Source organism: Pyxicephalus adspersus, chromosome 3 (genome assembly GCF_032062135.1).
Source record: "Pyxicephalus adspersus chromosome 3, UCB_Pads_2.0, whole genome shotgun sequence".
NCBI classification, from domain to species: domain Eukaryota; kingdom Metazoa; phylum Chordata; class Amphibia; order Anura; family Pyxicephalidae; genus Pyxicephalus; species Pyxicephalus adspersus.
The window spans coordinates 114,759,808-114,784,768 of NC_092860.1; the positions used below are offsets into that span (position 1 = coordinate 114,759,808).

At 36.1% G+C, this 24,961-nt stretch overlaps 1 protein-coding gene across 2 annotated transcripts in view; it reads right to left on the bottom strand.

Moving 5' to 3' along the window:
- Window positions 1-9,051: 9,051 nt before the first annotated feature.
- Window positions 9,052-24,961, bottom strand: part of GPM6A (glycoprotein M6A) — a 112,307-nt gene continuing 96,397 nt past the window's right edge. For both annotated transcript variants that reach the window (XM_072406069.1, XM_072406068.1), the window contains exons 3-7: window positions 24,640-24,796; window positions 20,487-20,640; window positions 18,006-18,082; window positions 16,772-16,837; window positions 9,052-12,900 (exon numbers count right to left, since the gene is read on the bottom strand). In XM_072406069.1, coding sequence (XP_072262170.1) covers window positions 12,748-12,900; window positions 16,772-16,837; window positions 18,006-18,082; window positions 20,487-20,640; window positions 24,640-24,796 — 607 coding nt within the window. In that variant the 3' untranslated portion in view covers window positions 9,052-12,747. The remainder of the gene's footprint in view (window positions 12,901-16,771; window positions 16,838-18,005; window positions 18,083-20,486; window positions 20,641-24,639; window positions 24,797-24,961) is intronic.

The following is a 24,961-nucleotide window of genomic DNA, read 5'->3' on the forward strand; positions in this document are numbered from 1 at the left end:
TAGTAGGGGAAATGTGATTACAATGGGAATATTTAAAGGTTGTAACCAAAGCAAAAGATAGAAAATCTTTTAAAAGTTTGAACTGTTTCTGGAATGACTAAGTGATTAGCTTTATCTGTTTTATTCCCGGGATAGGAAGGGAAAGAAAATCTTCCCAGCAGGTCAGAGCCTGCAAAAAATAATCTGGTTGTTATCCTCTCCATACTTTATCCAAAACAAAAAAAATGGCTTAACATATACCTCAGTGGTAAAAGATACAAAATAGCAGAATACAGGAATGTGTGGTTGACTCTACAGAGTTTATTACTTCCAGTATTTTCACAAGTATCATGTTCACTTGTGTATTCTGTTGTGTTTGTTTAGCATCCTCACAGTCCTCAGGAGGGCACTTACATATTGTTTATCAAACACAGAAATTGGAGGAGTTGTTATAGGAAGCAGAAGAACTGCATGGCACTTAGTACTGAATACTACATTTCAAAATAGCAGATCTTTTACATTTGAGATAAAATAACAGTAGATTAGTACTGCAATTTACAGGTTGGGTTTACTTCTTTTTGAAGGTGCAGCCTCCCAGGCTCCCATTCCTGATCATACTGACAGTGATGTTGTGGTGCATGTACTGTTTTCTCAGGCCGGGAACCACTGCCGCTTGGTAGCCCCATATGGAATGAATAGGGGCTGCAGTGAGCATTACTAGTACCAGCTGTCCCATGTGCAGATGCTAGTTCTGATTCAACTAAAACTGAGTGTTTGAGCAGCTGGCAAAGTGTCAGCCGCAGGGAAATTGCATCTCAGAGGCAGGTGTGATGGCCCTAGTAGGTCACTTAGCAGGAAGCATGCTTAACTGGTGTCACCACATCTAATATGTATGTGCTGGTTCAAGGTAAATGGTTCAACTTTTGGAAGAGGAATCTTCATACTCTTGAATAGTGTAGGAGCCAATACCACGTGTTTACAGTATTAAAACAATAGATATTGTCTCTAAGGTTAGGTCAGATTGAGCAGGAGCAAACATTTTGCCACCATATTTGAAAAGACATCCATAATAGTATAATTATTTTGAGCTTGTGTTCCTTCATGTCAACATGGCCTAAATTAAACAAGATGAGACGTTCATCACATTTTACATCCACTTGATATTTTTAATGAAATACTTATGGAGTATCTATGAATGCAAAGCAATACAAATATTTACGATATTTTTCCACTAAGCTGCAAATGTTGCCACTCTTTTCTGTTTCTTAAACAGGCACAATAGGTATGTGGTTCCAAATCATATGATATTTCTAAAAGTAAGGAGACTATGTTACTATAACAATCATTATCACATTTTCTGGATAATTTTACCTATTGGCTCCCACACATTCTTTCCCATGGCCTGCTACCAGTGACTTTAATGTTGCAGTGGATGAGCCCAACCATCCTTCCTCCTTCCAAACTGCTCTCTATTACCTCCTCATTTGGACTCACACAGAACATAAACGGCCCCACACACATCGCTGAACACACTTTAGACCTGGTATTTTCCAAACTCTGCAACCTGACCTTCCTTAAAGCTCTCCTTTTCCCCTTTCTGATCACAGTCTTATAATCTTCAACCTATCGAACTCTTGCCCCCCTTTGCCACATCCCAGACATGGTCAATGGCAGAGAGATATCTGTAACCTTGACCACAACCTATTCTCAAACTGCCTTACGTCCCTAATCCTACCCTCTCTAAAATCCCATCTCCGGATAAAGCTGCCACTCGGTTCAACCAAACTCTTTCTATGGCTCTGGGTAAAGTTGCCACCTTTCGCTACCCCTGTCCCTGGCACAACAATCACCCCAAACAGCTACAAAAGACTGTTTGTGCAGCTGAGTGCAAGTGGAGAAAATCTGGCCTCAGCGCTGACTTCATGGACTACAAAGCCAAGCTACAAAACTTTAACACTGAGCTCCCTGTCACCAAGGAAATTTATTATTCTCCTCATTTCCTCTCAAGCTTCCAACCCACGCAGCCTCTTCTCAACAATTGACTCCCTCCTAAACCCCACACCTTCTCCCCCCACAACAACCTTCTCTGTCCAAGACATTGCCATCTACTTTAGAGATAAAATTGACAAAATCAGGCATGATGTCTCTGCTCACTGGGCCACTCCAACCATATTCACCCCATCCACCAGAATGTCATCACTGGCCTCCCTCAGCCCTGTTACTGTTGATGAAATCTCCTCCCTTGTCTCAATATTTCCATCTACTACCTGTCCACTCGACCCAATTCCCTCTAATCTACTCCCTGCCCATTCCTCCACCCTGACCCCGCCCAAACCAAACTATTCAACCTCTCCCTTTCTACTGGTAGCTACCCCTCTGCTTTCAAACATCCCATAATTCTCCCTGAAGAAACCTTCACTAGACCCCTCCCTACCTTCTAGCTAGCGTCCTATCTCCCATATGTTTCCAAACTTCTTAAGCTCCTTGTCTACAAAAGACTCACCGATTTCCTGAGCTCCAACTCTCTCCTTGACCCTCTCCAGTCTGATTTTCGAGCTGCCCATTCCACAGAAAAAGCCCTTACTTTAGGCTAATGACCTCATCAGAGCTAACTGTTAACAACACTGTTATTCGGCCCTCCCCTCAGGCACGTTGTCTTGGTGTCACCTTTCACTCTGCCCTCTCATTTACCCCCCATATTCAGAACATTTCCTGGTCCTTTCACTTTCACCTACGCAATATCTCCAAAATCCTCCTCTACCTGTCCCCTCAGACCAGCAAACTCCTTGTACATGCTCTTAACATCTCTCGTCTGGACTACTGTAACATCTTCCTCTCTGGTATTCCACTAACCCCACTTTCTCCCCTACAATCTGATATGAATGCTGCAGCCAGACTAATCCATCCTTCCCACATCCTTCCCTGTAGTTTACAGCACCCATTGTACAAGTTGGAGTTTTGTGTCCCCAGGTGTCATAAAACTCAGATAAGGCTAGCAGAGTGGCCCTGATTGAACTCTAAGATATACCATTCTGTATGAAGGAGTAGTTGACTGATTTGTAGTTGGATTATTATAGTGAGCATTTTGAGACCAAGAACTAGACTCCTAGGCCCCAGACATTCTTGTTTGGTTCCTGCGAACTCCTTATTTTGTGGTGATTAATAATCTGGGTGTTGGCAGTTCATAAAACCTGTACTTATGAAAATATTAATAATGGCTAGAACATGGGCATTTTGGAAGTGTCCATAATCCATGTGGAGACAGCCCTTTAGACAGCCCCCACCCTGCTATCACAGTTTTCCCTTTTATTTTATGCTGTTGCTATAGTTCTGCTATTGTTCTGTAATTGTTCCTAGAGTAGTCTTTATTTTTCTGTTCTTGTTTATGCACTGTTTTTGTATGCTTTTACTTAATAAAAACTATAAAAAGTGTAAGCTGAATCTCTGAATGCTCTAAGTAGAAATAGTGTAACTTGCTAATCCGAAACGCTACTATAAACATTGTGATTACTGAGACATCCCCGTCTGGAGTGGCAGCGGGTGACACTAAAGAAGCAGAAGCATACCTGTGGCTGTCAAGGGTAACAGTGCGTGCTTTGGTCTAAGCACGTGGTGGCAGTCTACCAGTGATGGTGTGTGTGGCAAGGGTTACCAGAATGGTAAACCTTGCCCCATGACGGCCCCTCTCCAGCCTGCTGGTGCGTGGACTGTTGCTGCTGGACTGGACTGTGAGCATGCTGGAAAGTTTATGCACATGCCAGCTTATGCAAGCTTGGAGGGCATTCCTCACACTCACCACTACATACCTCCCCTCCTATTTTGTGTTATTTCCCCCTCCTCTTTGATTCTAAGCTCTTTGGGGCAGGGTCCTCTTGTGTCCCTGTCTGTATTCATCTGTCATTTGCAACCCCTATTTAATGAACAGTGTTTCGTAATCTGTTGGCGCTATTTAAATCCTGTTTATTATTATTAATATTATTAATAATAATAATAATAATAATATTATCATGAAGACTATGAATATATACCTTTCATGCTACACACATTGGAGAATTCTGGAAAATGGTCATCTGAAGCCTACTAAAGTGCTGAAGTGCCATTATCACACTTGTCAGGTTGTTCAGTGATTTGCCATTGTAGGAGAATGCTGTAATATTATCTTTTCTAACAACTGCTGTAGTTTGAGGGAACTGATATCTAGTAATTTATTTTACAATAGTTATGTAACAGTTCAATCAGATTAGGTTTGAATACAATCATGTGTGAAATCTTTATACAAGATTTCAGGTTTAGTGGAGCTGGTGGAATCTGACCAGATCCCAGCAAATTGAGGAAAATGCAGAAGAAAGCCGAACCTCATGCTTGTTAGAATGATTACATGGATAAATGCTTTTTATGGTCAATTTAGTATTTCTATGTTACTGTGGAAACTGTATATTTTTAATTTTAGAAACAATAGCAAACAATTTTATGCAGTAAATATCTTATTTTGAAAACACACAATGTAATTAAATACAGCAGTATCTATATTTGGTCCCCTTCTGTGACTCTTAGTATTGTACTTTTGTTCAGCTTTTCACCCCACATGATAGAGCCCTTGCTAATATACGCATTTTTATAGCACTTCTGATTTTTAATTATATCCCTTGATTTATCAATTTATTGTGCAGCTAATCTGATCAGTGATCATTGAGGCCCAGCAGTTTGTGCATTTACTAAAATAAAATGCATAATGAAGATGAAACAACTGTATGTTGCGTGATGAACTGTATTGGAAATTTGTGGTCAATTTTGGGAAGTTTATAAAGCCACAATTCAAATTAAACAAAAATTAAACAAATTTAAAGACTAAGGTTAAAGAACAACCTAACAGGAAATTAGTGTATGGCATAACTTTGCTCCCAGCACTTCATCCAGAAGATAAAATGCTTTAAAAATCTAGTGCCTCTACAACCATGGCTTAACAAGCTTCTGATCCCTTAGCATTATTGTACTGATCACACTAATTGGCAGGTTTTTTAGGATGCTGTAAATTGTATTGTAAGCTATACACAGGGCTGTAGTTGTGTTTAACAAAGTTAAATTCTGACTATTTAAGATATTTCAGGCTATGGTGCTTGGTTTGCAACCCTCAGCAGTTTAATTATTTGAACTGAAAAAGCACCTACATTATTCTGTAAACCATTATAATGACATTTTCCTACATCATTTTGTTGTTAAGTAGTTAAGAATGTTGTTTGAGCTCCTTCTAAGAGGTTTTAAAGTTCTAATGCATTGCATCTAATACTCAAAATTTAAACAGAATGTAAACCTTTCCATTTTAAAACTGGATACATTCCAGAGTGTCACACTATGATTTCTTAGTGTAAGTAGTGTAAGTAGGTTCATACAGATCTCAGTAGGGTCAATATCAGCCCCTTTAAAAAGTATGTGATACATTTCCCTCTTCAGCTTGTCTAGCTAATTGTATAGGTCAATTGGTATCTGGATTTTTTTCATTCTCTACTTGGAATCAGAGAATATAGAAAGAGGAATACTGTATGGCAAACAAATTACCAATGACATTATTGCATGAGCAGCAGCAGTATACATCAAACCTTACATCATGGAACCAACAAAAAAGGTAGAAAATGTTGTAAAGGTACTGACTGCATCTAAGGAATTTTAAAATATTTGTGAAGAACCTTTTTCATAATGTGTGTTGCATTTGAGTGTTAGCATGTAATAATTATACTTACCAGTGCTAACAATTCACTAGCAGTGACATTATGGCATAATGACCGACTGGTCAAAACATCAGTTACCTAATTTTCATTCGCTATCTACTATTTATTAACTCCTTAATATTAATATTGTTATTATTATTAAAAATAATTTATTATATTAAAAAAGATGATGATATAGTAAAGAGACCATTTTTTTGTTTTTCTTCAGAAAGTACTACATGTGCAGGGTTACCTCCCCATTTCTGCCAGTTTCTTCACAGTGCTGCTTGTCCCTTGCTTATTTTGAAGTTTAATAATTTACAGTATGTATTCATAAAAGTAAAAGATCCTATAGGTTACCCAATAAATCAATTACTGGGAAAAATAAGCAAGCAGTGACTACTAGTAAATACACAAAGTACACAAGTGTGTTTATTACATTTTGCAAGCACTTGGTTCTACATTTCAAAAACGCCACCATGAAGCTGTTGGCACATTTATGTACAAAACAGATTAATTATAATGCCTGCTACAAAGCAACCTTTGTGAAAATACAAACTCTAAATACCAGAGGAAAGCCAAAAAGCATTAACGTTATTACACTGATCCATAGGACATTGGTTTAAAAATCACAAACTGGTTGAGACACAAAACCGGAACACTACAATATAGAATTTGAAAGACGTTTAGAAGAATAGTTTGATATTTCAATACTGCACAAATTTGAGAATTGTCAAAATAAAAATAGCTAACACTACTAAATGTTTAAGCATGCAACAAATAACTATATTAATATTATGCCTAGGAAATATTGTTACAAAACAAAATCTGCATAACAAATGCAAAATATTACAATGTGTCTTGGGAAAAAAAATTGTAATAATTGTAAATAATAGTAAAGAAATTGTTGCATTTTATACCAGACTATAACCCAACATAGAGTAACTGTTATAATTCCTCTGTAAAATTGTTAAAAATTATAATGACAATCAAGAATATAATAAATAATAAAGCAAAAAAGCAATATACAAACACTAAGTGCTCTTTCATGTGACTTTCTTTTGTTTTTATTGTCCAAAAGCCAAAAATTGTTGTCATGTATGCCTCGTTTGAATTTAATGCAAAATATACCCTACTATATGAACGCAATCTGCATCCAGAAAAGTCCTAGTCCAACACAAAGATATCTATTCTACAGATCAACACTTTAGCTGCCAGAACAAATTTGAGATGTGTTGGCAATTTTTTATGCCCTATTAAAAAATTAGTTTATTTTTATAGAGACTTCACCAACATTAAAAGTAGAATTCAACCTATAACTTTATAAGTTAAAAAAAGAATCTCACTTAAAACTAGGATTGTATTGGGAAAAATAAAGTCACTCACATTAAGGGACCTCTAGGCACCTCCATGCAAGTAATTCTAATTTCAAAGATACAAGACTGGTTTAAAGTGCGGTAGTGTTCTTCATCAGTATTCTTGCTTTTGGCTTGTGGCAGCTTTAAAACCTTGTAAAGGACTTTATGGAAGTATGAATTCTAAGTGTCTCTATACACACATACACAACTTACTGCTTTACTAGAATCAAGTGACCTCTATTAGGCGTGATACCGATACGGCAGAAAAAAATTACTATACATCAGCTAAACTCCACTATGGTAAACCCAAAAGGTAATCCAGGCATCTAACCTGCAATGGAGACACTGGGAAAGTTGATGTAAGAATACTTCCAAAACATTTTAGTCCAAAACATGATCTACAATTTCGTCATCTAACCATTAGTAATCTTTTAGTGCCTGATCACCTCAGGTAACAAAATAGGTCTGGATTGGTTGAATTTGTTGTAATAATCAGCCTGTACACTGAAATCCATAAAATGACCCATCTGGAAGTGCATTAAGTCAAATTACAATAACGATGACAGTATTGACGCATCGCCACAAATAAGGAAACTGTGTTGTTCATATAGTTGTGGTACATGTTCACAATGGTAATTAAAACACTCCCATGCTAGGTATTGCTTTGGAATGAAACATGGTTCAGTTTAAAAAACTTTCCTCAATATTTTAGCATGGATATTTGGGAGGCTACGTTTTAATCCCATTAAAGTGCATCTGTGCCCAAACTATGGACAATTATTTAATTACATATTTTTAACCAGCAGTAAAAAATCAAAAAAACTTTATAATAAGCCCTTTGTGACTGTTTGTACTGTGCAGTAATTCATTCCAAATGATCCCAAAGATGTCAACAAACCCTCTTAAATTTGGTTTCTAGCAGCCCTCAAGAACTTTCTCTGTTTATATATGTGATAGGAAAGGTGCTGAGATTTCAGTACTTACATTATTCATTATACATTTTCTAAAATGTCTATAGCCACAGAACTGACTGTTTTGAAGTGCTTTTACTACTTGTTGGAAATATGTGTAAAGGTTAGTGGGCATAATAAGGGCACAGGTGTACTTTACACAGAGTTTAGTTAGGACTCTGCTCCACAAAGAAATATCTATACACCCTAACTTTTTTCAGGTCTCCCTCAGGTTTTGGCCATTGTGATTGTGTCATAAAACCCCTAATCTATTAACTACCATTGTGCCTCTTTAGCTGTAATCTGCAATAGCAGCACATCCTACTTGATATACTGGAGCAAACATTGGTACTATAAAATTATCATAAATGGTCCTCCATGTAATATAAAAAAGCAAAGTGTAAAAATACTACTTCTGAGTATGAACCTGGCAGAGAGGAGGTCATTCCTTGTGTTAGATAAAGCCTAAAATTATGTTGTAGGCTTTGTTAGTAGGGAAACAATATAGGTTGGCAAAATGCATATCCCTAAAGCTTGAATTTATGGTATATTATGATAAAACTTATTTTAGATTTCCACCTGTGTGTGAGGCTTAGCTTTTGCCTTAATAAATAAAAAGGCACCGTTTTAGAAGAATGTATTGAAAAGGCAGGATGAAAAAGCATAATGTACCTTTTATGAGGAAAGCTACATTAAAATGTGTTTAGTTTCAGCTAAGCTTCAAGAAAACCTAGTTGACATACATATATTTCCTTACCATTAACTGGCAATGAGTTTATAGCTCATATGATCTTTGATTCACATACCTTTGCCACACTGTATAGTAATGATGTTACAGTTTTTTGTGAAATTTGCCTACTCATTGTGCAAATAATCGGTAAAGGTGGTTAATGGAATGCAATGGAAAACATGAACCAGGAATCGTTGCCTTCTTGATAACCCAGCATGGAAGAAAGGAGTTGCTTGACATATTTAGAAAACCTTTGGAATTTAAATAAAAGACATACATCTTTTTCCCTTTTGCATTTATATGTTTGCCTTCGTTTTTTTTAAAAAGCCTAAAAAGTCAACTAAAATATTGATTTATATACAGTCATGTAAAAAAGTAAATACATCCAATTGAAAGTGCTCACCTGCTGAAAAGACAAGCATGAGTTTTAATTTAAACCGTGATCACTGGTAAAGGCAGATTTTTCATTCTCAGGCTTCATGGAATCCTAGGGTTCTCTAGGGGTTGCTAGGGGCTTCTTGATCAATGAGCAATGTGTGCCTTCCTGGTCAGTTACCAATGATGCAAATAAACTCTTTAGCTATCTGTAAGTGTGGCATTCTTTCTACTGACCACCAAGTTAATGTACTTGCTGGGGGTATTAATAAATGTTTAGTAGATGTAATTGTAAATACTGTGGAAAAGTAAGTGCACCCTTGGCCTCAAAAGTTGGCAGTTGCTTTTTGCATTATTTTCCACCAATTTTTGACACCCAAAGTCTTAACTTTACTCATGCAAACTTCCTTCATCTGCAACATGTTTGTAAGTTTCTTTTCATAAACTGCCCACTTCAAATCCCAAGCAAAATTTCAATTAAATTCATATCAGGGGTTTAACTAGGCAATGCCAATTTCTTCTTTTTAAGAAAGGTTTGTGACTTTAGATTATTATAATGTTGAAATATCCCACTTTCCCACTTTCAGACAGATGGGCTTTCATTTCGTTAAGTGATGCAGAATTTATAGTTGACTGCAACTGCAAGATGACCAAGCCTCGAAGCAGCAAAGTGCACACAAGCCATGATATTTCCATCACCATACTTCACAGGTCCTTCTCCAGGTTCTTCTCCTAAGTTTCTTCTTCTGAAAAGCTGTCCTTGGTTTGGGCCAAACATGTGCACTCCTTCTGGGGGCATACAACTGAACCTTGGATTCATTAGTTCACGGTACATTTTTTCAGAGGTCTTGGCCTTTGCCTATATGTTCCATGGCAACCTTTAATCTTGCTCTCACTTTTTCCAGGCACATCTTCTATGAACGCTGAATTGCTGCAATCCCTTTGATTGTAAAAGTAAGTTCCTGGACACCAAATGTGCTACCTGCAGATCCTGGAGCAATAGGCAAAAAAAGGGCCAGCCAGTCCTGGACAAGCTAGCAGTAGTTGAAAAATATTTTCCTTACAATGACATGACTGACCTAAATAATTTGATACATTTTTGCAATCCCACACTAGACTAAAATGCATCAACAATCTTTCCTGAAGGCTTTATGATTTTGGCATGATGTGCTATCTGCTCAAATATATCACTTTTGTATGTAGGCACTTTTTGAATGAATTTCTAACGTTGTCTACTTTAAACATGTTGAAAAACTTTTACATGAGGAGTACTTTCTTTTTCACATGACTGTACAAGGTTACTGCTAGTATTACTTACAAAACACCAGACCATAGCACAACCTCACTTAAATTGTAATTATTAGTTGCCATGCAGGTAGGCGAAGATATTGACTTTTGCTTTCAGTCTGAATAAAGAGAATGATATAGCTATAGTTTATAGTAAGATTGCTAAGAAGAGGCTGGCAGGTATTGTATACAAGTATATCTTACTCTGGAAAACAACTCATCACACGTTGGCTAGTCCTAATGAGAGTCATAGGAGGAGCAGTCACTGGAGCTTGCCAGGCTGGTTTTCTTTCCCTTTAGTAGGATTTCAAGGCAATTCTTCACTGGGTTATAAATTCTCCAGTTGCTCCTAAAGATCTCATTTTTTTACATGGCAAAACTTTAAAAGGGACTTTCTTAAAAAATATCTAAGCCAGAAATCAGGAGCTCTAATTGTGGAGACCCTTTAACTATGGATACTATCAGTCATCCTGCAGAGTAAGATTTACAACATTACAAAGAAGCTTCATTTGTAGATGTCACAACCTGGTTCTTTCACTTATTTGGCCATACATAATAAAAAGGGATTGAGATAAGAATTTAAACTAGATTATACACTACATGTCTCTTGCAAAGACATATGTCTACTCCTTGTATATACATATGACTACAACTGCTAATCGTTTTTTGTAGAACCAAGTTTTATTTTAGATTGAAGGGCTCTTTAAAGAGTTCTTTACCTGCTAAAACCACACTTTTCTCCAAATGTATAGTTTCATAAAGTATGTAAATACGTTGTACAGCCCCAGAGAAACACATAGTCATGTTGTTGTGAAAAAATTCTCCAAATGTGCTGAGGTTTGAACCATAAATCACTTTGAAAAAGATAGATACTTCTGTAGGTAGAATGAAGACTGCATTAAAACATGTGAAGAAACTGGTACATTAGGAAAGTCTGCCATTAGGGCCACTAGAAATCTGTAAATGTGCTGTGTACAATATAACACCCCATACTCAAGAAATGTCATCTACTAGGGCTGAATCAACAACTACTACCAAACTGTCATTACACGCAGAACCTACAAAAGGACTGAATGGGCAAAATCAAACAAGCACCTAACAAAATGATGGTCAGTTAACCCCAAGAACTGTTCAAATGAACTATGCACTTACACTGAGCACTCACGTAGTTGATCAATAAAGTGCACAAAACAATGTTTATTTTTATTTTTTTTTACTTTTTTTTTTTAACCACTGACAATATTTTTCTGGAAATGTTATATTCAATAGATACTTCACAGCATTCCAACAGCATTCCTATAGAATGATGGAAACATTTGGTCCAGTAACATTGAAAAATGATAAACCCTTCATCATATCTAGTGTTTAGCTGAGTATGTCTTGATTTCAAAGTAGAACTACAAACACAGGTCCACAGCTGGATAGGATGGAATTTTTACATACCCAGGAACATGATATATATATATGTTTTTTCACAGCTGAAGAAACTTCAGTAATTTTGAAAATAGTTCACAAAACATTTAACTCGGCTGACAGCATGACATATTTATTTTACAAGAGATATAAAAAGAAACCTAAAACAAATAGCTAACTACTGTATACTGATTCTTTCAGATTTTCTCTTGGTTAGAAATCCCTCATAGGTTTGAGATAAATGTTTTAGAGGCTTAAATTATGGGGGTGCTCATGCACTAGTATCACGTTATGCATGCTCACAATTTGAAACAGTTGTCACTGTAGTTGCCAGAAGTTGTAAACTGATGTTGTATTAGTAAACATTAATACTACATAACACCAAAAAAGAAGCACCTTGAATCTGCTAAAAAAAAAGTGATATCTATATGGCTACTCATAGGGCCAACAGACTACATTACTAAAGAAGCCCATGCATGATTTAGAACTCAGAACTGTAAGCAGATTATTTGTACATGCTTTCTGTACAACGGTCCCTTTGAGGTTTACCTGTAGGTAAAAGTAGTTTTTAAAACTCAAAACTAAAAAGTATAAAAAGCTTTCTCTTCAAAAACATAGGAAACAATGCAAAATGTTTTATGCAAAACACATATAAAGTGGTTAAAAAAGGAAATGGACATCTTTATTGAACAGTTAATTTTTTTGTCATCTAAGAAACCAGTCACCTTTATGGCAATTTGGGAAAAAAAACTATCAGGGTGTTCCATAATATATGACATTGTCACACAGATCACTGTGAAGATGCAAAGTGCTGGTCAATCAAGATTATGGAGATAGGTGACACTCGGCCTATCTTTTAGGAAAAGCACTTCATTTCATTTTATAATGGAAGGGAGGCTGTTAGTTGAAACAACAAAGAACTGAAATGTTACAAATGTAGGAGTTTAGTTTTATGTGTAAGCATTCAGCCGCTCTTTAGAACGGGTGGAGTGAATGTCATGAAGTTCCTGCTCTTCCTTGGATTTGATGTCTTCATATTTTTGCATTCGGCAGGCATCTTTCACATAGGCCCAGTTGGCGGACAGCACCATTAGGTAATGGACCTTTAAAAAAAACACAAAGAAAATGATTGTTTAATTATTTCTGCACCTTTATTGCCAACATAATTTCAATAGATTATATTATTGGAACCACGTTTTAAAATGCTCATTGAAGATTTTATTTTGGATATATAATAATCAACTGGGTAGTAAACAGTGACAAGATACCATATTTCCATGGTTCAAATTCACCTGGATTACAGAAGATTATTCAAAATACTAAAAAGATAGAACAGCGCTAAGGGATTTACATCTAATAGGGGTTAGGTATAACAATGTGCCAAGAAGCGCATTTCTTGATGCCTGCAGCAGCCAACTAAGATCATAATTTCATTTTTGCAACCATAGACTGTAAATAATGAAGGAGGAAGCTGATTGCTTACCATGAGCAACAAGATTTTTTAGACATCCTTTCATACATGAGCCCTAAGATCTTTAGTAATCCAGAAATATCAAACAGAATTCACTTTAGTGTAGAATTTTTAGTATAGGACCAATTATAAATGGTTTCCTAAATAGTTAAAGTTATTAGATCCCCAGAAATAAATAGCAACTCATAGTCTAGTTGCCAATATGTATTGTAGTATTTTGTTGTAGTATATTAGAACAAATTTTGACTAATTTTAATAAAAAAAAAATGTTGGTCTTTTTAAGAAGAGGAATAGGAGGCGACTAATGATGTGTTTTTTGTTAACCAATTAACATTGATAAGTATTGATAAATTATTGATATCGCAAACAATCTTCTAGGGAAGGTTGAGGTCCTTTGGTAATGTTGATATCATTTTAGGACATTAGTTAAACCTGTATCTATAAGTTAGAAGTAGGTAAGAATACTTATTGAAGTTGGTCTGATCACCAATTGTTGTGGAATTATAACTTATGCTTTAAGATGAAACCTCTCCTATTTAAATCCTACCCCCACCACACCTGCAAAACCTAACCCTAACTTTAACCCTAACACCTAGACCTCCTGAGCATAACATTACCTTAAACCCTAACATTTCACTTTATGAAAATCCATTAAACAAACTAACACATCTATGTGTCATGCCAAAACTTGTGATAAGAACAGATCTTGCCACTTCTGTAAATATCCCACAGTTTGTCAGCAAAATACTTTCAGTAGCAGTGTTCAGTCTACAGTGCCACTAAATCTAAAAAGATTAAACCTTATATCAGTTTGCAGAGCCAGAGACTTTACAAACAAAATCTCAGATCAGCACTTGATTACAAAAAAACCTGTGATAATGCAGGAAGCTAAACCAGTGGCTTTTCAAAAGGCATTTTTATACTTGAAAAAACGCATAATTAAACTGTAAAATTACAACAAAACTTTTATATAATACACAGATTAGATAAACTATGAACTGAAATTTATGCAAAAATTAAATAAATCAATATTTCCTGGCTTAGATGGATGTGGATGGTAAATTGCTGTGGGCGAGTGTTATATTTCTATGTTATCAAGAAGTAGATTTAAGTATTTATGGGAATGTCAGAAAGAATATTTTGTATTTTATTTCATAGGAATAGGAAACATCCTCTGGTAAGATTACTATAAAAACACAGTGGCCAGAACTGCCTTACAACAAATGGGCACTTGCTTTGATTTAGGAAAGGACGAACATTTAAAGGACACTTTAGAGCATACCAATGGTGACACATTTCTCAGATATATTTTTTTTCTTTAAACAAGATTTGTAACAGCTTCCTGCAATCCCCTACAAATTAACATTCAGACTGGATGAAGAAGTGGTAGCAATGTAAGCCAAGCCTTGCTGCATTGCACAGTGATGTTAATCTAAAAAATTGAGTTTTATGACTAAAGGAAAGAGCATGGTGATAACCTCTCTTTAACTTTCCACTTACAGGCTTGATAAAGCTACTGTATATTGCTTTTCCTGCAGTGAAGAAGTACAAATGGCCAGAGGCTTGTATAATGTCTGGCAGAAGTGTCTGGAATAGAAACCAGGCTTAACAGAATTACAGAATGTTTTCACAGGTCAGACACATAGATATTTTCAACTTCATATTATCACAGATTGCCTACACTTATTAGATTTAAAGCTAACTAGTTCAAGCTGACTCCAGGCAAAACAACTAAATACACAGATGAAACTCATACTGCATGGCCAAAAAAAAAAACAAAACAAATGCTTTAGAAGCAGAGTTATAGTCTGGGATTGCTTCAGTTGGTCAGCTCTACGTTCAGCAAAGTTATGTGCCGAAAAAATAGTAATCAGCTGACTACCTGAATATAATCAGAGACCAGGTTACATTCCAGTAATTCCAGGTTTCATTGGGTACATGTGAAAAAGTAGTTCAGGGCCTATGACCATTTACAGTATTGTCTATGTGGCCCATGGCCCATGACCAACATGGACTTGCTACCACAGAGTTCAGACCCTAAGCTCATTTAGAATGATTGGGATGTACTGGAGAAAATCTTATGCAACAGTCCGACTCTCCCATCATCAATACAAGATCTTGGTAAAAAATGAATGCAGCTTTAGTTAGAAACAATTGTTATGATATTGCATAGGTTTATCAAAATGATACAATGATGAATGTGTGCTGTAATAAAAGCTAAAGGCAATTCAACTAAAAATTTGAGTGTGAAATTTTTTGGCCAGGCAGTTTATATATGAATCCCTTTTAAAATCAAGGGATTTGTATTTTTGTCATTCATTTTTGAGACTTACAATCTGTGGCTAGTAGGACAGAAGACCTGCTTTCTTCTTAGCTGCAGTCAAGAAACTCTTCCAGGTTGTACCCCTCCCCCAGCATGTGACTTAAGCTATGTACACACTTCCAATTATTATCGTTGGAAAACGAACGACGAACGATCCTGCACGATATATACGAACGATCGTATAGCACGGATCCTGCACATAGAGATAACGACACGATCGTTCGTAGATATTGTACACACAATAGATACGATCGTTTAAGCGATAGAGGAACTATGTGCACGACAGGAAAGTGAACGGACGTTCGTTCATCACGCATGCTCTGAACATGGACGATCAACGAACGACCGTACACACGAACGATGTTCAACGATCGTCGTCCAATCCGATCCGCCGGTCCGGTCGTTCGTTTCCAACGAGTTTCCTCGTTCGTCGGCGTCGTTGGTTACTTTTTTACGAACGATTTTTTGCCCAATCGATCGTTCGTCGTTCGATTGGAACGATAAAAATTGGAAGTGTGTACGCACCTTTAGGAGTAAAATGAAAATCAGCAGCCTAATCAATTGAATTTTCTCCTAACAGCATGCTTTTGCTGGCACATGAGTATTGCGCAGCACAGCTGACTTATTCCTTGTGATGCATTTTTTTCTCCGCCATTCTTATCTTGGCTGTACAGTGGACTGTAAAAGGCTGATACCAAGTTGAGTTGTACATGGTGGCTGGGCCCCTGCCCTACCCCAGCTGGCCCCTAATGCAAGCAAGTGTGCTCTCATTCATTCAGTGAAGCTATTGACACCCGGGTTAGTTAGTGTTGGTTAAGCATTTGCTATTAGTTTAGCACCTAGTTTGCTAAGGTAAGGAGCCAATTGCCATGTAACTGCAACAGTAGATCTCCATGTGAAAAGATGATTAAAAAAATTATTAATGTATATTGAGCTACAATATTATTATATGTGTCTTATATATCTACCTGAAGTTGGGAATTTAGAATAAATATTAGGTTAGCCATTTGCAAAGCGTACTTTATCTAGTCTATCATGGATTATTTACTTGTATTTATTTTTTAAAAATACCTCTAAGATATTTAAAACAATATGCAAAATACATTATATATCAAACATGAATATAGTTAACAAAATCAGTGAATGCAGAACAATCTGTTTTATTAAATGAGTGGCTTACCATAGCAATAACTGCAGCTCCAGCACCAGCCAAGGCAACAATAAACAGATGGAATGTCATGTTCAGCTGCAGAGGAAGAATAATTGTAACAATAAAGCATGTAATGTAATACCAATTTTATTGGTGGCTACAGCTAAATTAAAAGCACAGGTAATGAATACATCAACATTCTATAAACAATCTATTTAAACATAATTTTGACTCCTAGAATAAAAGCATTGAACCAATTTTAGAAGAACCTTTTTTACAATACCTTGGTCCATATCAGCAACCTTCTTCCTGCTCTGTTTCATACTACCCTTTCTCTGCTTTAAACCTCACTCTTTCTAATGCATTATGGCTTGTTCTCATGGTTGGTTGTGAAGCTGTGCAATTACTGCTTAACAATTGCATCTCCTGTTGGTTTGTATGTACTGTAAAACAAGCCAAAGATCGTGAGCAGTGAAGCCGTATCTTTTTAAGGAATAGGCAAATGTAAAGTATAAGCAGTCTATATATTTGCATATTTACCATTCAAGTGATCCTGATCCTTTAAGTGTTACTTAGGGGAACACCGAGATAAGCTACACTATCAGCCAATAAATATTAGTTTTTAAATGTGCTGGCTGCATTAATTTTCTTTTTCAGGCTACGAACTTTTTTCGGAAACTATAAAAAAATACCTGTAATATTTTTTTTTATATTTTGTCATAAAAAAGTCACTTTTTTAGATAAAGGCTACAATCACAAATACTGTTATCTTCGTTTCAAGCTGCCTTCCTGAAAATGAATTATGTAACAGAGATCAAGGGAGAAATATCTATTTGTAGTCCTGTTCTAGGCTGACAATGTTACACCTCCATGAGTACATTATACACAGTGAGAGAGTTTTGTCACCCTAAAGCGGTGGAATGATTAGCAAGTAACTATAAAAGAAGAGCAGAGAAGAACTTTTTTGAGTTCAGATACTCCTAAGCTTTCAGAAACTTTACATACAGTTCCAGATGTTACCTTTAGACTAACTGATAATCCCAAGAATATACTTGTATTGAAGGTAATAAATGCTATGTGCCAGATGATATGTTTCAGATTGTGTATCTTCAATATTCAGACTGAATCTTGCTTCTTTCCTAACTTGGTTAAGCCAGCATTTGCATACCTTGGTAATTTATTCCTGCTATTGTCATTCAGCACCTCTGCCTTAGTAAGTAAAGAGTCATGTGTTAATGTCATGTGGGAAGGGTATACAACTCACATCAGTAGATTCACACATCCTCAGGAAAGTTTCAGATGGCGTACACAGTTTCTTTTCCTCACCAATTGGTACAATGCCTGAAATACAGGAATTTATGAAAATTAGTGCAAATACAACATCAACTTGAAACTGACCTCTTGTGGACCAATTACAAAGAATGTGCACAGTCAAAAAGAGAGCCAGTAAAGCTTTTTTCTAACATAACCAGACTAATTGTCAATATATTTATGAAAGTTTTCCAGAACACCCAGGTCCGTTATACACTTGTGATGGAAAACTGCACAGATAGGCACTCACAGACACATAGCAATCTGCTGCTTTAAGTCCAGGAGCCAAATACACCAAAGGTAATTTTTGCAGCCTTTGTCCTTGTGGTATAGTTCTTCTTCCAGGGTGTGGGGGGGGGGATAACGCAACTACATGGCTAGAAGCAACTTGTCACTGCCAAAAACTATGCTATGATCCACCACAATTGCGAGGAAATGCTTACACAAATGGTTCCCAATCAATCCCATTCAGCGAGGCTAAGCCTACGATTGAAGGTTGAAGTCAACTGCAAGTGTAAAACAGCCCTTAGTCCTATATTGTTTAAATCCTGTAGACCAGTGTTTCTCAAACAGGGTTCCCTGAAACCCTGATGTTCCTTTAGAAGTTGCAAGGGGTTCCTTGAGTTTGTGACCAATTTGTGAATCTTTGTGAAGGTCAGTAAAATTGATACCAGTTATCTTTTTGGACCACCACACTACATGTACGGTGAATTGTGGATATAGGTATTATAGCAGGAGTCAAAAAGGTTGAGAAACACTTCCAGAGATTATTTAATGTCACCCTAAAAATGAGGTCTTTCCTCTACATAGTATATCTTTCTTTACTGCGGTGAGATGTCTTTGATAAGATGTATGTACCTAATCTTTTATTGTTGGGTTTGACACATGCTGACCTATGACAATAAGTATACCTCTACAATAAACCAAAGTTCCCAAATAAAATGCATTATTTATAAAATATTACCTAAGTAGCATGCTTTTTGAGGATTGATATTAAGATACAATGTTCAGTGAATAATTTAGTCCTTAGGTCAGGAAACTATGATGTATGATGCACACGTCCTTTCAAATATGATACATGGACAAGAACAAGCCTTTTATTGTGCCCCACTGTGATATAATATAGCACAGCTTGCTTCCTTACGAAAATATATAGCTTTTAGAAGTACCCATATTCATCTGTTGGTAATAAAAGCCATCTATATCTGAAAAGAACAAAAACTGTTATAATAATGTTCACAGGAACTTTTAACCTGGAAACTAAACCACAGAAGACTACTGGAGTCAAACATTAGAGAAATATTATAGAAAAATATATTTGTGCCCTTATCCAGGGACATTGGCTTACAGATACTCACTCTGACCTGCAATACTGAACATCAAAGTTATGTGGACCTTTCTGTACAACAGTCTTTTTCAATCAGTAATATCATTTTTGCTGAAAATAATCTCCTACTTTGATTCACAAAATGAAAATACCATTTAATTAATGCTGAGATACAACTGGCCCAACTTGTACCTAATAATTACTTTCTCTTTTTTGCTCCCTTTAGGTCTGCTAAATATACTATTGACAGTATTTTGTTATATCTTTTTAATAAATGAAAGATATAATTGTCTTAGTATTTGCCAGAAATTCTATAAGCTGATGAATTCCTGTGCACTTGTAAGGGGTAGTCAGATCAGGGAGATGTTAAGAAGAGGTCCTTGTTTATTTGTAATGCATCAGGTATGATGTAAGCAGGGCTAACACCAAGTGCCCAGGAATTCTGAGCTCCATGTTGTCAAAGAAGGAGGTCGGCGCACATCATATTTCTGGCACTTTAACCATTTTTTCTGTAAGTGCAGCAAGTTTAAAGGGTGAATATATAGTTAAATTAGTTTCTACACTGGCCGCCTCACTGGAGTGATGACTTCTAACGCAGGCAGTAGGAAGTAGAAAAAGCCAAGCAATGAAACCCAATGCATATCATAGCATATTCATTATACTTCCAACTAACGATCTGCTATTTTATTAGAGCTATGTGATTCTATACTGACTACTTTGAAATGACAATAATGTTCTTAGATATGTGTAAGCCTCTATCTTAGAATGTGATGAGCTGAGAGTAGAGTAACAGTTTTTTATTGTTGTTTGTTTAGTTTCCCTTTGATGGATTTATTGCTACTCAAAACCCAAACAGCACAAAACTAATAGTGTTCAATGAAGATGCCTAGGACCTGGACAATCGGGGTTACCATGCTAACTCACATTATTCATTAAATGTATCTGTAGGTTCTCCAGTTGTGCACCTTGATCTTTTCCAACTTGCGAAACTTACTGTTGCCACAAAGAGATATGTCAGTGATTGGATATGTTTTGTATGGAGTGCTCTACAGACAGCTTTTAACAAAATAATTTTTTATGTATTTTTTTCAACAAAACAGAACATACCAAACTGACGAAGGTCCAGACAAAAATTTGCGTCACCAACGACTGTGGCATTTCGACAAACGGTCCAAAGATTGAAGTACATGTAAACTGGTAGTGAGGTGAAGGCTGTGACTCCGAGCCAGGCAAGCATGAAGAGATACGTCAGCATAATAAACTACAAAATAAATAAACACATTAAATAGTATATATTTAATTTACAGTACTGTATCAACAAATGTTTATTTGCCTTCATTAAATTAAAACCTAATAGGCTGCTGTCAATTACTTAACATTGCACATCAGAGCTGTTCTCAGTAATGCAAATACATTTAAACATTTTATCATACATTAAATACAAGGTACATATTCCCTAATGTTCTTGCACATGTTTTTTTGACAAGATGCAAGACTTATGTTCCATGATCCTGAGCTGTTCTTTTAAAACTTGCTTTCTATAAGAGATGACAAGGAAACCTATATTGGAAAAAACCTGGAAAACCCTGTCTGTATATCCACAGGTTCGGAGAATAATGCTGGCAGAACACCAGATTACTATACACTACAAATACATTTTAGGCAGAGAGATGGATTAGTTTGCAACATCTAAAAGTAGAAAAAAATACAAAAGGCCTGGGAAGTGTTTCACATCTCTGCTGCACACGTGGTTCTTGGGGGTTCCTGTTAGTCTGGCAGGGGATGCAGTGCAATATTACCACTCTTTATTGTGCAGATATAATTTCAATATCTACCTGTCACCCAAAGCCAGGGGCCAGGCAGCATTGACAACAAGGCAGATTTGGACTGTACATTGTACAGGATCCCTGGTCTATGTTATACGGAATATGATGGTACTATATAAAGAAATATTCCCAACAATACCAGTATTTAATGATTGCTGCTTGTCTGAATATAATCTGATTAATATTACAATCTGGCCAAATGTCCTTGAGATACGTTATCTGTGCAGTGTAATGGCCAGACAGTGTAGTCCATGCAGGGGGGAGATTTGTCCTCAACACTATGTGAACTCTTCCTGTGCATAGCTGAAGAAAGTAAATAATCCTTTGTTACAATTCCTAGGTGCCAAATGCAGTGCATCACATATTTAAAAAGCATAATCCTAAATGATCTCAGTTTCTTTACGCTACTCATACTTGTTCAAACATTACCACTGTACAAGGTGTTTTTTTTATTTGTATATCATATAAAATATTTAACCAACCTACAGTTTTTTTAGTTTTTAATAACTTCTTACCCATGCACCATACATGTGTAGGAAAACAGGAATATTTCACAAAATAATACCAGTAGATCTATATTTAGTGTAAATATCTTCTATTGCTTTTTTTTATTACCAAATTGAAATACAAAAGTATGTAAAAAAGGCTCTAGCCTGGGGCCAGAAAAGGAGGATGTGGTGATTAGGAAAAAATGGAAATAATGAACTAACTTTAGATATATTTAGATATCTTCAGATATGTTTGTCAATTGTTAACTCTATCCTTGCTGGAAAAAATCCTTGAAGCCTGGCGGAGTTGTAAACCAGTCTCATCTGTTTCTAGAAAGCATAAAGTTTACAGCCAGAAGGAAATGCCTCCAATCTGATCACTGTCACAAATGTGTTATGTATCTACCGGTAATTTGTTTCTGTAAACATATTGAAAAATAACTCTATGAATCTGTCTATAATGCTTTCTAAAGGATAAAGATGTATATCCTGGGAACATTGTTCAAAGAATTCCACAGAATTCCAGGGGAGAAAAGCAGCACAAAATAAACCCCTTCTATATATAAGAGTGCAGGAATACCTATGTAAGAACAATACCACCAAACAAGCCTACCTGCTGCTTGAACACATAGGTATGTTTAAAAGCCAACAAATAAGTTTTAAAACTCTTTGCCATAAATGACTATAGGTTTACTTTACCACACTATATCTTTTTGACACTCCTTAAGCTGCGTACACACGTCAGATTTTTATCGCCCGATAATCGACATCGGCCAAATATCGGGCGAAAATCTGCCGTGTGTACAGTCGGTGTCGTCCATCGACCGAACGACCGTCCTGCCGGATCCACGGACGATGGATGACAACTGATCCTAATGAAAGGGAAGGGGAGAGCGCGCAGCAGGGTGCCGCTCCGTCGCTCTCCCCCTCCCCTCTCCATAGAGCATGAACGGTGCTGTATGTACAGCACCGTTCATGCATCGTGCAGTCCCTTGTCGTTGGAAAGGATCATGAAAGATCCTTTCCAACGACAAAATTTGAACGTGTGTACGCAGCTTTAGGCCTCCCTGGCCATTGCTACATAATTGTGACTTTGTAATTATTGAAAGTTTACACTGACAGCATTTTTAAATTATATCCAATGCTTATACCCAATTTTAGCATGTTTATGTATGTTTATACAAGCATTTAAAGGTGTTTTAAAACACTTTTTAAAGCCACTATCAGTTTCAATGGAAGTGTTTATAACAGTTTTTTAAATGCTTATAAATGTCTCCACTGTTATCACATAAAACAATTAAAATGAAATACTGCAAAGTATGTTTTTTAATGCTCCACAAAAATGCTCTGGGTGATCTGGCCAGTTGACTGTGACTTATCTCTTTATTTTTAGATGTGTATAGCTACATATAGCCCTAGCATTGCATTGGCTGCTAAACACTGTCAGGTTTTTGATAAAATAACTAATCCAATTGGAATCTAGAAGGAACCTCTTTTTATTTCCTGTACTCCATCTGTGTTCCTGCTAATTAGAATCTGCTGCCTATCTACTGGCAATGTTTGGCACCAATTACAAAGACATTAATGAAAACCCTTCACACTTTATTCATGCAGAACATTTCACTCCAGTTGACTCTTATGAGCTTTTCTCACTCTACATGAGTAAAATATAAACTGCAGAATAAAATGAAAATAAAACCTTTATGCTGGAAAACAACAGCATTAATCAGTGGCAGATTTATAATTGGGAAGATAAGATACATGCCTGTAGGACAACTGTCCAAAATGCAAGACTCAGACACATCAATGCATCATCAGCTACTGATGGCTGAACTGGTTTGTGCAAGTAACCACAGCTGATAAAGCTTTTTTTGATTCCAGAATAAAATCATTCCAGAATGATTCCAGAATAAAAATAAACATATTATATGTACACTTTAGGAGCCACGTTTTGCAGGGATCTTCTTTTTTTTATTCTCAGTTATTACACAAATGCGATATTTATGTTTATCCCATAATATTGTTTGCTTTTGCACTGAAAATAAAACCAAGGGATTTACTTAATAACATGATGTGAAGAACAATGCTTAGTGACTTGCAGTAACCAATAATCAACACTGATATATCTAATCATAGTGGGCGGATGATGTGTAATTTGAAGCTGTGGGCTATTTCATGTCATTCATGGTAATTCACACTGTACTGAAAACAAGTATAAACACACATAAAAAAGGACATTTAAATAATATTATCTAAAATATTGTAACATTGGATTAGATTGTTTCTAGGAATATTTGGCATTATTCAACACCATTCAACCAATGTATTTCTGACATACCTTTAACTTTAAACTACATGCTTTTAAAAATGTTTCTTCTTCATACGTGTTTTAATTGTGCACCAACCTCATCCCCAACCCTGCACAGAGTGAGAGCTGAATAGTGGTCATATTACTGAAAGATAATAATTCACTTATTTTACTGCAACCTTCATGTGCATTTATATGTGTTTGCATGGCATGGAGATGGTTAACTTTTTATTATTCCTATTATACTTTTCAATTTAACACTTTTTCACACCACTTTGTTGCTCTATAGATTTCATCTGGTGTGTTTACAGACACACTGGTTAACTCTTTATTATTCTTTACAATGTAACACTTTTTCACACCACTTTGTTGCCCTATAGATTTCATCTGGTGTGTTTACAGACACTAAGATCACATCTATTTTAAAGTCAAATAAAATACAAAATTTGTACTTTAAAGTTCAAAAATAACACAAGACAGTTAAAACAGCACCCTTGGATGACATAAAATTCAATATACAGGGAGTTGAAGCTGTTCAGGAATAATCTCTAATTTGTAATTGTTTATTCATGAATCTTTCACTAATGTGTACACACATACATTTTTCCTATTAAGAAGTTATCTAAAGATAAACATACCCATGCGCTCACACATCGTCCACAAGTTGTGATTTTGAAATCGCCATAGAGATCTTTAATGGCTCCAGTTGTGAAGAATCCTTCCACCATCAGTAAAATTCCATAGACAAAGAATGCAGCTGCTATACCATAGATGACATATTTGAAGATATCAATCCTGAAAAGAAAAAAAATGGAACAATAAAATGGTTAGTTAAAAGAACCAACTATCACCATGAAAGTAGCCAGATAGCCAGGTCATTGGAACCACGCAGCAAACATCTAAATAGTATTAAAAAGGAATAAATACCAAGGTTCTACTTGTTTATAAGGGAAAGTATAC